This window comes from Haliotis rubra, unplaced genomic scaffold (assembly GCF_003918875.1).
Source record: "Haliotis rubra isolate DU_JTF1 unplaced genomic scaffold, ASM391887v1 Scf227, whole genome shotgun sequence".
Taxonomy (NCBI): Eukaryota; Metazoa; Mollusca; class Gastropoda; order Lepetellida; family Haliotidae; genus Haliotis; species Haliotis rubra.
This window is the reverse complement of record NW_025766303.1, coordinates 1,163,446-1,178,042: the sequence shown is the minus strand read 5'-3', so window position 1 is coordinate 1,178,042 and position 14,597 is coordinate 1,163,446. Positions and strand designations below refer to the sequence as shown.

At 40.7% G+C, this 14,597-nt stretch overlaps 1 protein-coding gene across 1 annotated transcript; it reads right to left on the bottom strand.

Moving 5' to 3' along the window:
* Positions 1-1,206: 1,206 nt before the first annotated feature.
* Positions 1,207-10,673, bottom strand: LOC124277769. The gene is made up of 5 exons (XM_046713503.1): positions 10,581-10,673; positions 8,785-8,937; positions 5,749-5,827; positions 1,888-2,075; positions 1,207-1,609 (listed from the first exon to the last, which is right to left on the bottom strand). Exons 2-4 carry the CDS (start codon positions 8,926-8,928, stop codon positions 1,930-1,932), a joined length of 369 nt encoding a protein of 122 aa, XP_046569459.1. The 5' UTR covers positions 8,929-8,937; positions 10,581-10,673; the 3' UTR covers positions 1,207-1,609; positions 1,888-1,929.
* Between the last annotated feature and the right edge of the window lie 3,924 nt (positions 10,674-14,597).

The following is a 14,597-nucleotide window of genomic DNA, read 5'->3' as shown; positions in this document are numbered from 1 at the left end:
TGTCAAAATGGTTTTGTGAGATATTTATCCTCTGCCTAAATATGCTGTCACTGGTACATCGTATTGGAATCGTTAATTCATTCTTTTTGCGTCGGCTGCGTGTGTACATGTATGTAGAGATATGGGGTCTTATTTGTCACAAAAATATACCTGCTTGAGTTGCGAGATACATATTCACAATCCCTGGTTAGTTTCATGACCATCATACATCCAGCCGCCATCTAACGGACCTCATCATTGTGTGAATCCGACTCCTCGGTTCTTCACGACCCTTTCTGACAAGATTGCGTGCTGGGAACGTTTTCGGAATGTGACATAAATCATTGACTGATGAGCACATGGCGTCTTCCGAGTAATATATACCCCTGCTACCCGCTAGGGTGGTGGATTTATGTCATAATAAACCCATATCATTCGGAAGTGTCCATTCTCCTGAAAGTATGGCTCGGTGGCAAAAGACCTCCATTGTAGCTCCCACTGTGTAACGAGTTCAACACACATACCCTATCATGTTTCATAAATATACATACGTATGGGGTTTTAAGTTTATTTTACAGCTATGTAAACGTAATCTGTTATGGCTGAAAAGTACATTTTATTCGACAGTCAGATGTTTGTTGAGACACCTGTGTTTTGTGTTCATATATTTTAAAGAGATACAAGATGTAGAGTGTTTCGTGTTCTCTCCACATGTTGTGTGGAAAAGATGTCAGCAGATACCTTTCTGTTTTCAGAACGTTGCTTTTACAGAGATTTCTTCTGAATATGGAAAGGTTTTAATATCTTGCATAAATTTCCCCGTATGTTATTTTATGTAAAAGCAGAGTGTTCATTTGTGTTTCAGTGCTACATTTGTCAAGTATATATCTGAACAATGACACCGTGGAAATTCCGGATACCATCATGTCCGCCAACAACCTATGATTGTAGAAAGAAGCGTCTTCATGGAAACAGAATCGCCGAAACCCTTTCAATATCCATCAGAAATCGATAGTACGATTCTGACTATATAATGAGCATATCTTTATGAAACACTATCAAAACAATGATGACACCGGGTGTCCACGTTCCGTGACATGGTTAACTGGGTGTCATCGTATCCTGACGCTATGGGTCGCTGCTGACAATGTGTCATTATATACAGCCCGTCTCACTAAGGCAGGAATACCTGCAACAAGCGACTTAAGTTACAACCAACACAACTGGTATTTGCACACAAGTTTTATTATCAAGGTATCATAAATATGTAAACATGTACAATCGTGGTATAAAATCTTGCTATTTACAATATCACAATAATGCGGTAGAAAGCCAAATCACAAAGGTGTAAAGCTGTTCTTGGTGGTGTTAAGCCTTGTCCTCTGCAGTTATCTGCCCTTGGCACGATTCCGTCATTTCCGGTCATATTGCACACTTCTGGAACACTGTGGTGTCAATATTAACGTCGTTGTTAATCAAGCGACGTAATGTCAGTTCTAGAAGAAGACCACAAATACCCAAACGAATCATCAAACTGGCAGTATGCGGGCGAGGATTGACCTTGAATATGGCACAGTATAAGAAGATTCATCTTTGGTTCATCTTCTTGAGCTGAGACGATCGAGCAAATCTGAAATAATAGAGAACAATGGACTATGTGAAACTTTTCATTACTCAAGCATCAAAAGATGTTTTAATTAAATTTGTGGTTGAACTTTGGGTCTTCTTTCGATAACATTATCTTCCAGTTTTCACAATTAATTTAAGTTTAACAGACGTTGCACTATTAATGTCAGGAACATCTGCGGTTGTTACTTCATGATATTGCAACACTGTCAGAACACACAAAGACTGGGTAATTAAGAGAAATAACGCTGACTCGAAATGATGGGAATAATTTCCACTAACCACGAGATGAGCTTTGTTCCTCGAAATAATGCAGATCCTGTCTTATTGTGCTCGCTTGTCAACCGGAAGTACATCCTTGGGTGCAGGTGTCTGAACCGGAAGTGAGTAATGCGCTTGGTCCTGCGTTGAGTCCTCTGCTGCTTTCTGAGCCATTAACGTTACAATCATCTGTTTGATGTGGTCCATGTCTGCAACCAAAACAAAGGACATTAACAAAAGAAAACGTGGGATTCAAACTATTTGAAATAATATGTTTCAGAATAATTTGTTACATTTCGAAAAAAGAGAAATTTCATTAAAATGTTATTATTAATATCAATTATCTTTCGATAAATGACTGTATTTAATGCAAATCGACGGTTTTCTTTACAAATTTAGATCAATAACGTTTTTGCCTTTGAAGATATTCTTGTCCTTTCCTTTACACGCTAATGCTTAAAATTAGAGATATTATTAGTCATGCTAAAGAGTCATTAGTGGTTGGTGCTTGAACCTTGCAACAACGGTATGGAATGTGAAATCCGTGAACGCTGTATTTACTGTGTACATCATGCCATCGACTCATAAACTGTTCTCTGCACTATGTTGACTGGACCTCACGTGATTTGTGTCACGTGAGAAGGTGACATGACGCACTAGGTGAGGTGAGAATGGTCTTAATGGTAAATTATTCAGTGCAGCCTAGGTTACTCTCTGTCACCTCGGGGTAAACTGGCCACCCACATGTTGGTGCGCCCGTATTAGTAAGTGTGTAAAATTAACATATTTAGGAACAACCCTAACAAGGCCAAAAACTCGTTTTATCATAGTCATAAAACAGCTAAACGAAATATCTAATTCAACGTTACGGTTTATCATTTGCTTATGTACTTTCTTTTCTAAACGACGATCTCCTGGGTCAATGAGTTCGTTTCCCCTTCCTTCACTCTATTTTTCTCCCACCCTCTCGACTCACTATCCCCCACGCCCTCTCCCACTCTGGTCGTACTCTTTTGATCTCGTGATTCAGCTATCTACTTCTTTTGTCGAGCCGTCATCATCCATACCTCGGAAGTATAAAGAGTTACCCGGTGTGAGAGGTCACGGCGCATTGATACATTCAACCGCATTACATATTCTTTGATCGGGGTACTTAAGATATACTGACGGTGTTGTCTGCGGTCTGGCGTGGTGCCCGGAGTACGTTCACGGCTTGCCCGGGCCACGGCACGAGCGCGTGAGGATAAGAGGGTTGGTTAACAGCTGAAAATAATTCAATAACCTCATCTCTTTCTTATTATAATCATCCGAGGACCTTGAATAATGCAGTTTAGAACTTTTGGGTAAGATATGAGAAGAATTTTGTAATACTATATTTTTAATCGGTATGTTGTTATAGTGTAGAGTTCGGTTTTCGATTTCACAATAAAATCACCCGTCTGTTAAATTTCCAACGTAAATTAATGCATTGGATGGCACGGAGAAGATACAATTTAGGGCGGTTCAAAACGTTCGTATTAACCAGGGAGAATAGAAGACTGTAGATTATCTCTGTATTAACGTAACACCTGTTAGTAGTTCATGGCATCAATATGTTGAATTCTCTTGTTGTCTTCTAATTGTCCATATTACATATTTCTTGCCTGAATACTTCACAACGGATCACCACAGTAACAAAATATCGAGATATAGACAGTTTCCAGAATTAGTGGGAGAGATTGTAGTAGTGTAGGGATTGTTATTATCCACTTATAGGCTTATTGAAGACATTCCCAGAGATGTTCTAAGTGACCCCTGGCTTACACATATGTAAACAATAAGCACATGTTTCCACACATTTGTTCTGCTAAAATAAACAACGATAAAATATCATGTCACGGACGCGTAAACCTTTTAAAAATGTTAAAAAACCGTTAAAAGCAAACAATGAACATGCCTATCAAATCCCTGTAGAACCTGTGAACTGACGCACGTTGGACTACTGTACACACACATGTAACCTAAAACCGCCAGCAACCGTTTCGATGGTGCAGTTTACTTACTTTATTTCCGTGAAAAGAAGTATTTTAAAGAAACAAACAGGTTAACGCTGTTGTTTATATAAAATAGATAAATTTGAAACCAAAAAGTCAGCCGAATTCGAACGACCACCATCCTTCCACGCTTGCGTACAGACGTATGTGGGGGACCACCCAAATGAAAGACTTTGTGTGAACACATATTCCGTATTGAGTCGGAGCTATGGAGTGTGTAACACATGTTGTATGGCGCGGACTTCAGTAGACTATAGTTAATACCTCGGATAATCAGTGTAATTTGCTCATCTTTTCTCAGAACAGGTGTTGGTGTATTCCTAATGTAATCAGTTTCTGTTTAGTTCTGTATCACATACATAATATACAAGAGAATTTGTACAAAAAATATTCCTGTTAAGGTTCACACTTTTATTGCTCTTCTTCCTCTTATAGGTACGTGTTTTTGCATTTATTATTGGGTTTTTCGATGATTTATTGCTTCTTAGATTTAGATTGAGCGTCATTGAAGAAATTTTGCCAAATCTTGACTTAGAGATCTAAAAGTGACACCAGATTGACGAGGTGAGACACTCCACACCTGACGTATACACACTGCTAATTTGCCCCTATGTCTACATGCTTGCAGTGTTAACAATTTATCTTCACCATTTTCTTATATTTCAACTTAAATCTACCATACACGACATTGAATGATCTGTTCTGATATATACAGCATGTATAGCTTCTGATCGACGAGCCAGATGTGTGGAGGCGATCCCCCTCGCGATCCCCCCGCGCTTCCCCTATTACAGGTTTCCCCATGTGGAGACACTACCTGAGTAATCAAGGTCTCGTCTACCTGAGCGTCCGCACAGGTGTCACGCTTGGTGGGAACAGCGTGGGAACGAATCTCAGTCCACGGTTTTAGACGCACTACCATCTGCTGTCGCAAGCCTTTCCCGTCGACTTCCAGCGTTCGGTTGGCCCTTTTCTCTCCCCATAACAAAAGATCCACCGAGCGAATCGTCCCGATGGTATGCGATTCTTTTACGGTCAAAACATGTTCCTGGGTGACTAATGTAGACAGCTTTATGACCGATGTCCAATACACCTGATGATTGGGCTTTTTAAATGGCATTAAACCCAACCCCTTGTCGAGGAGCTGGGGAGAAGACGATACTTCCCACGCTGGGGGTGTAGGTGTAGGGGATTAGGGTAGGCGTTACCACTGCACAGGTACACTGTTTTATGCTGATGTAGGTATAAAAACACACCTGTGACATGTTTTTTCTTACACCTGACTAAACAACTGCAACTGAACCGCGCTTTAGCACCAAAGATCATGTGGAGGGTTTTATGTCTATAATAGAGATATACGACAGTGAAGCTGTTTTAGTATGTCCACAAAGGCTGACCCTGGTCTATACAAGTCAAGATCTGCAGTAAGGTTTTAAAAACATCTTCACTGACATTTGGACTGACTGAGTTTGGTTTTACGCCGCTTTTAGCAATATTCCAGCAATATCACGGCGGGGGACACCAGAAATGGGCTTCACTCAGTGTACCCATGTGGGGATTCGAACCCGGGTCTGCGGCGTGACGAGCCAACGCTTTAACCACAAGACTACCCCACCGCCCCCACTGAAATTTCGAAGAGGGAGGACATCATTGCTGAGCCAAAGACAAGCGTTTATGCAGAGATGATGGTTCGGAGGGGCACAATTTTCATTGTCATAATTCGGTTTGAATTGAATTCTGAAAATTCCCATTATTTAAGTTATATGACATTATATACACAAATTTATATTTTTGTATTGAATAACGTTCAAATAGACGTCTCTATCAGGAATGGCAGGATCCAAGTTACCTTCTGAGTCGCCAAATCTCTTCATGAATCGTTCATGGAGAACGTCAATATATTTAACAGCTTCTTCCACGATTGTCACCTGTAAAAGAAAAACATTGTGAGACAACATGAACGGGCCCACATGAACCTCCATTAATAAGGTTCATAACAATGCTTATCAAGGGCTGGTTTTACGGAGTGCATAAAGGACCGGGGTCACGTGACCGGTTTGTAGTTGTGTAAAGAGATAACCATGAAGGGCCAACACATTTAATGACACAAGTATCCGGTTCTCCCGGGATCTTAACGGGAACTCTGATCCCTAATCTGATTTACAGCCTAACACTTTAATTACCAGACTGTGTGGAGCTGAGATATTGTTACTAGGTAGATGTTTACACATAATTTTCATTTTGAGGAAGCAGAAAAATAATTATTTTTTTATAATTACTTGTATTAACTCTTCCGTATTTTCCCCCTCTAATGACCCGACTGAAGGCTTATATCACGAAGGAGCATATTATCAAAATGTATACTTATGCATAACACGAAATCAGCGTATCTAAGGTACACTCAGTTCAAACCATCTCCAGTCATGCAGGGTTCAGTATACAATAATGCACCCAATATATAGGAACCTATTTATATATTACCCTGGAAAAAGGGATGTTTATATGAAGTAACAAAAACCTTGATTTATGATCTGTTGGAATAGAACGACTGACAGAAAATGGAATTTCTGCATGTCCTAGATATGAACGTGGTTTCTATTTTGTTTCCGTCGTTGTTATATTGAGCACGACATATTAATTATCAACGTAATAAAGACACGGCGTAGCTCTGTTGAAATCTCTCACATAATGACACAGTCCCTGTAATTTCCTTATGCGTGAGGTTTGCGATCAGAAAACCATATTTTCATGATAGCATAACGAGAAGTCTAATCTACGGCTGTCAGCTAAATGAGTTATTATACCGCCCCCAAACACCCATGAAGTTGTCAACCGGTGTCAGTGTGTTGACAGTAACAGACGTTACTTCGCGGAATCCCGCTGACATAATTCCCAACGATAAACATACAGATCACCTATATCCGCCAATATAGCAGATGATATCTTTAGAGATCGGACTTTGCCCTTAAGCTCTTCTGTGTCAGGACCAGGAAATAATGACTGGGCCCTAATAAGCAGCAGCTGGGTGGGTTTCGTTAACTATTGGGCACATTTGTCCGGCAACTAAGAATGCTTAGCACTAAGGACTGGCTTTGTAACGGGGGCCTATAAAACATATAATCACGACATTATTTATTTAATCACTTTTATCTTTTGTCGCAGTTTACCAGGGTTGGAGCGGATATTGGACTCGAATCAGATGGTTCGTTCACAGACGCATTGATCTGTCAAAACATAGTCCGCGGAGAGAACCTCACAGGGCGTCATCATATCGGTGGAGCTGAGTCGCCGGGCCCAGTCGGGGCACAAAGCCGGTCATAATTAACTTCGTAATTTCACGAAGGCCATCCCATGGAGACGTCACAAACACAGCACGCGCATGGTTTCCTTCATTGTCTTGTGTTGGCTTGACAAACCCTTCACCAGGGGGCGCCAAGAAGCACTGATTGTCTTCTTAGCTGTCACGCGCATTGACACCGCGCAGCAGACGACATTTCGTTTGATTAAGAAGACGAATGTCCGCACCTTCATCTCGGAAACGAAATATTGCCCCGACTTATATTTGCTCGCCCTTACTTGCTGGATCTGACACATGACTGGATTAGGATTGCATAAATTAACATCGACTATCATTTGTTAACACAATCTCTACTGGATGAGATACGGGATAGGGGTATATATGAGCAACTCACTTCTGAGCTATTTTGAAAACTGACCATTTAATTGTAATGATTAGAGACTAAAACACGCTCGGGAAATACCCTCCTCGGGTGACCCGTATGTAATTTCCCGAACGCCGTTGTGGAGCATGCGCAGATTTCATCAATAATCCCCAATCAACACATGTTAGGTCGCCTCTTGCTACCCTTCACTCTGATACCTTAAAGTCTGTTTCGGGTTTTAATAAATCCCAATTAGATTAGATTTCCTTATTAATTTCTATTTTACAACCAGTAATTTGAACACTGCGAGACGATGATAATCCTTTAAGTCACCTATTCTTTTCTCTAGTTGATTGTGGCACACATATTTCATTTACACGGTGGTACTTCTTGTACCGTGCCTGACGTACGGCGTAAGGGGCCGCGACATTTGATCGCAGTAGACTAGTACTATAAAACTAACTAACATTAGTCACACGTACACACACACGCTCACGCACAAACGTAGTTATAATCTTGAGTGCATTAATCTTCAAAGCGGCGTTTAAGGATACTATTTCACCTGCTCTGATCCCCGACAAACTTCATGGGTTCAATAATCCCTTTACCCACTCAGCAGAACTGAAGAACTTAGTAGCATTAAAATGAAACCATCATACACCTCGACCGAGACTTTGGCGACGTCATGACGAAACAATAATCCTCAGAATCAGTAAGTTGGGTTGTTCGCCTCGATACACAGTATTCAAGCGACGGGGACACCAGCAATGGACTCACACATAGTAGCTATGTGAAGAATCGAACCGGGCCTTCTGCGTTATGAGCCAACGCTTCAACCACTAGACCATCACATCACGGTCAAAACAGGCCAGGCAGGTCAAAACAGACCCGAACAATGTCCGGGGTTATATCTAAACATGTTAGCGACAAGAGACTGGTCGTCAGAATACAGCACACTCCACCCACTACACACGAGCCACCGTTATCCGCTTTAGTATAGCTATTACCGCCACTATCAATATAGGTTTCATGACCACGTCCCCGCCCTTGTAACAGTGATTCTGCAGACAAATCTCAGAACGCCTATGGTAAACGTAATACATGCAACCTCAAACATCGCTACACAAATCATTTCTTATCATCCGCGTTGAAGTTCTGTAATGTAGGAAAGTCTCACAGATTCATCTTTACTATATAAACTAATATATTTCTATAATCAGTACCTTTGATACTTTCTGCTGCTCTGCTACAGATGGGACCATCGCTCTGAGCCTTGTATAAGCCTTATTTCTCTGCCATCGTCTGTATCGCCGCACACACCTCCTGGCGTACACGCAGCTGTTGGAGCCGTGGGAAATCGCCTTCATTGCAGAGATCTGTGAAAGACAATTTACTCATTAAACAGGACAGAGCTGCGCGGTTCCCACTGCTGCTGGATGGGGCTGATTCAACTTCTGTGCCTTCCCATACTCTGTATTATTTGCCATGGGAATATTGGACACGGAACATATTTCGGTAAACTCAAATTCATTAAGGGCAAGTCTATCGATAAAAAATAATTATTATTTCATTATGAACGTTTTTTGTTCTTGTATTGTGGCAATAAATGGACTTCTTAGTGTGAAAGCCCATGGACAGAAATTCTGCAAAAGTTCAGATATGAATAAAACGGATGTTTTATCAGATGAAATATTAAGCATATGCTGTCGAAATTCAAAGTAATCAAAAGCGTCATGTTGTTGAAGTGGAAGCAGACCGCCATTGTACTATTTCTTCATAATATCCAATTGATTAAGATCAGAACAGGCGGGAGAACAGATACCGTTTCCGTGTATTGTATGTTCATTCTGTTTCCTTACTTAGCCAAAACAGTAACGTTGTATGTTTTCCCAAGTACACTCCAAATGTTTGAAGAGGAGGTATTTCACTGTCGGTCTTCATCTCAGTGACATGAGAAGATTGTTGAGCAAACTGTAGACAAGTCTCAAAGTCACCCAGACCAGTTTCTAAACGTCGCCTCTTTGTGGTGAGTAATCTGAACAAGTCTCCAAGTCTAGTATTTGATCCGTCCATCATCCATACATTCACATATATACAAACTGAGGATCTAGCAACCGAGAGAGAAGGTCGAGTTTCGACAATGATCACACAATGGGGAGACAGTTCAAGAATATCAGTGACAGGGCCCATACATAGTTCACTGTACTTGTACATCGTTCTTTTACTAATGCACGATCTTGTTCCCAGTCCCGGACAAGCCAGACACTGTAGAGAGAGACTTGTCTATATCGCTCTCGATCTGACAGTCGATGACTAAGGCTCTCTGAATGAGAGGTATACGTGAAAGGGGGCTACCTTTGAAAAGGTTGAAAAGCGATAGACGGAAATTATCGCCTTGTCGCAGTGACTAAATGACATTGGGTGATGTGCTGTGAAGGCGGGTTTAGTGGTGTATGACTTGACTGAAAAGTGGTTTGCGGCCAGTTATTGCAGAAAGAATCGCTGAATGCAATTTCATCGTGAAGTGTTATGTGTTCAAGGTGTTCAATACAACAAATGCTGTATCGAGACGAATAAACAAATGCATCTGCATCTGACTATGTTTAAACTCCTCTTAATGCAGTGGCCGTGTTAATCATAAAAATATTCATAAAATCAAGGAAGAAGTCCGTGACACATGACAATTAATCTACAGCCAAATACAAACCTTTTGAAATAGACATCACCTAAGGTGATATCAGAATTAAAGTAAACAAAAAATTAATTAAGAGTATGCAACGGAGCTCGAGTACTGACGACATCTCTGGTGGTCTAGCGCTACAGTTCCAGGATGTAACAGACAGGGTGCAATTATCGCCGAAGTGGTCACGTACGAACATGTCATATACGACACAACAACAGCGATAAAATAATACATTTGTACATAAACAACTAATAATATTTGCTCTTATGACTACAGTAAGTGAGTAATTCGAGCATGAAGCAGTCACTATTAAACTGAATCAAATGTCTCCCTTACCTGAAGTGATGGGTAAACAAGTCCGTTCTAGTGATTTTCGTAAATACTCTTCGACTACTGTCAGTCCTTATAAATAATTGACAACACGACCGGCACCTTTATACCTGTCCGGTTAACACACACTCCGCCGAAACGAAGTAGTTCCTTGATGTAAATCGATAAGATGTTTTGTTTGATGGTGCATGAGGGAAGTCATCGACATGGATTCACTTCAGGAACCACAATGAACACATATTTTGCTCGATTATAGATTTCTATAGGTTTTGATATGCATCTAGTTTTTAAAAGTTAGACTGGTGACATTTGTCGAGTTTCATGTATTCATGCGTGGGAAATTTTGCGCTGAGAACTACTTTCTCCATTCACACACAGGCTGTGAATGGGCACGCTGGCGACACGCTTCGTATCTCGCGAGGGCCAGCTGACGCGAGACCAGCGCGAGGCGGCACGCTAGGAAACCAAGTACTAGGTGTAGGCCGGGTCCCCTTTAGTTCATACGGAGCCTCCGAAGGGAACGGGTGCCTTCAAGGTTGATATAAAATCTCAAGCCCTTTATCTCACACCGGAAACAACTCGTCCGATTGACAGGTGGCGAGTAGGCAAATTTTACGCACGTGGTCGATTGCCCAGGCTCAGTTTTCGGGGATTCAACAAATAGACGGTTTGTGAATGATTCTACGTGGATTCAAGTGAATGAAACTGAACAATGTGGACTTTTATTCATAAGCTTTCATGTATTTCCAATAAAGGATGATTGCACAATTTGATATCATCGCATCAAATTCTATACACACGCGAGCGTGAGAAAACATTTCAAGATAAGAACGTTTACTTTTTTTTCTATTCCTGATGCTGATACATCATTTAGACAGATGGTTCATGCCATACATCCTTCAGTTAAGGTTTCTTCTGTCCTCAGGGGAGCAAACATCCAGCACTCACACTGCCATAACACCATAAAGTGTAATGGTTTTCCTTGACCAGATTCTGTCTGTCTGTCTGTCGTCACTGACATCTTCAATTTATGCATTTTGTTTAACCTCCCCACCACCCTTCTGCATCCCTTTACCGGCCCTCCACCCCTCTGCATCCCTTTACTGGCCCACCACCCGTCTGCATCCCTTTACTGGCTCACCACCCCTCTCCGACCCCACCACCCCTCTCCAACCCTTTACTAGTCCACCACCCCTCTGCATCCCTTAACGGACCCTCCACCCTCTGCATCCCTTTTACCGGCCCACCACCCCTCTCCAACCCTTTACTGTCCCACCACCCTCTGCATCCCTTTACTGTCCCACCGCCCCTCTGCATCCCTTTACAGACCCACCACCCCTCTGCATCCCTTTACCGGCCCACCACCCGTCTCCATCCCTTTACTGGCCCACCACCCCTCTGCATCCCTTTACTGGCCCATCACCCCTCTGCATCCCTTTACTGGCCCACCACCGCTCTGCATCCCTTCAATGGCCCACCACCACTCTCCATCCTTTTACCGGCCCACCACCCGCTCTGCATCCCTTTACTGGCCCACCACCCCTCTGCATCCCTTTTACTGACCCACCACCCTCTGCATCCCTTTTTACTGACCCACCACCCCTCTGCATCCCTTTACAGACCCACCACCCTCTGCATCCCTTTTACAGACCCACCACCCCTCTGCATCCCTTTACTGGCCCACCACCTGTCTCCATCCCTTTACTGGCCCACCACCCTCTGCATCCCTTTTACTGGCCCATCACCCTCTGCATCCCTTTTACTGACCCACCACCCTCTGCATCCCTTTTACCGGCCCACCACCCCTCTGCATCCCTTTTACTGACCCACCACCCTCTGCATCCCTTTTACCGGCCCACCACCCTCTGCATCCCTTTCCTGACCCACCACCCTCTCTGCATCCCTTTACCGACCCACCACCCTCTGCATCCCTTTACCGACCCACCACCCTCTGCATCCCTTTACTGGCCCACCACCCTCTCTGCATCCACCACCCCCTCTGCATCCCTTTACTGACCCACCACCCCTCTGCATCCCTTTACCGACCCACCACCCCTCTGCATCCCTTTACCGACCAACCACCCCTCTGCATCCCTTTACCGGCCCACCACCACTCTGCACCCGTTTACTGTTCGACCGCCCTCTGGTGAAAAAGGAGTAAGCTCGGAAATTTCGTGTAAACAAGAACGTTGTATTCATCTACTCCTCATGCTATGTGTTTATCTGCTTCAGGAATAGGTATGAGCGTGAAGACATTACGTGAGGGGGTAACAGCGTCACCACTGCTCCTTTGAATGATCTCCACCCACTCCTGTGGGTGACCACAGTTACATCTATAACATCATGTGCAACAGTTACATCTATAACATCATGTACAACATTTACATCTATAACATCATGTACAACATTTACATCTATAACATCATGTACAACATTTACATCTATAACATCATGTACAACATTTACATCTATAACATCATGTACAACATTTACATCTATAACATCATGTACAACATTTACATCTATAACATCATGTACAACATTTACATCTATAACATCATGTACAACATTTACATCTATAACATCATATACAACATTTACATCATTTATTTACATCTATAACATCATGTACAACATTTACATCTATAACATCATCATTTACATCTATAACATCATGTACAACATTTACATCTATAACATCATATAACATCATATCATAACATCATGTACAACATTTACATCTATATCATGTACACATCATCTATAACATCATGTGCAACATTTACATCTATAACATCATGTACAACATTTACATCTATAACATCATGTACAACATTTACATCTATAACATCATGTACAACATTTACATCTATAACATCATGTAACATTACATCTATAACATTTACATCTATAACATCATGTACAACATTTACATCTATAACATCATGTACAACATTTACATCTATAACATCATATTTACAACATCATGTACAACATTTACATCTATAACATCATGTACAACATTTACATCTATAACATCATGTACAACATTTACATCTATAACATCATGTACAACATTTACATCTATAACATCATGTACAACATTTACATCTATAACATCATGTACAACATTTACATCATCATATAAACATTTATTTTTACATCTATAACATCATGTACAACATTTACATCTATAACATCATGTACAACATTTACATCTATAACATCATGTACAACATTTACATCTATAACATCATGTGCAACATTTACATCTATAACATCATGTACAACATTTACATCTATAACATCATGTACAACATTTACATCTATAACATCATATAACATTTACATCTATAACATCATACAACATTTACATCTATAACATCATGTACAACATTTACATCTATAATCATCATGTATAACATCATGTACAACATTTACATCTATAACATCATGTACAACATTTACATCTATAACATCATATACAACATTTACATCTATAACATCATGTATACAACATTTACATCTATAACATCATATACAACATTTACATCTATAACATCATGTACAACATTTACATCTATAACATCATGTACAACATTTACATCTATAACATCATGTACAACATTTACATCTATAACATCATGTTTTACATCTATAACATCATATAACATTTACATCATATCACAACATTTACATCTATAACATCATGTGTATATCTATAACATCATATACAACATTTACATCTATAACATCATATAACATTTACATCTATAACATCATATACAACATTTACATCTATAACATCATGTACAACATTTACATCTATAACATCATGTACAACATTTACATCTATAACATCATATACAACATTTACATCTATAACATCATGTACATCAACATTTACATCTATAACATCATGTACAACATTTACATCTATAACATCATGTACAACATTTACATCTATAACATCATGTGCAACATCATCATATGCAACATTTACATCTATAACATATATACAAC

What these genes read in the sequence shown, in the direction of transcription:
- LOC124277769 (XM_046713503.1), bottom strand. Translation starts at nt 8,928, where the DNA reads ATGAAGGCGATTTCCCACGGCTCCAACAGCTGCGTGTACGCCAGGAGG. An exon ending in AGCAGCAGAAAGTATCAAAG is followed by an intron (nt 5,828 to 8,784) that starts GTACTGATTATA and finishes TTTCTTTTACAG; the next exon opens with GTGACAATCGTGGAAGAAGC. An exon ending in GAGATTTGGCGACTCAGAAG is followed by an intron (nt 2,076 to 5,748) that starts GTAACTTGGATC and finishes TTTTGGTTGCAG; the next exon opens with ACATGGACCACATCAAACAG.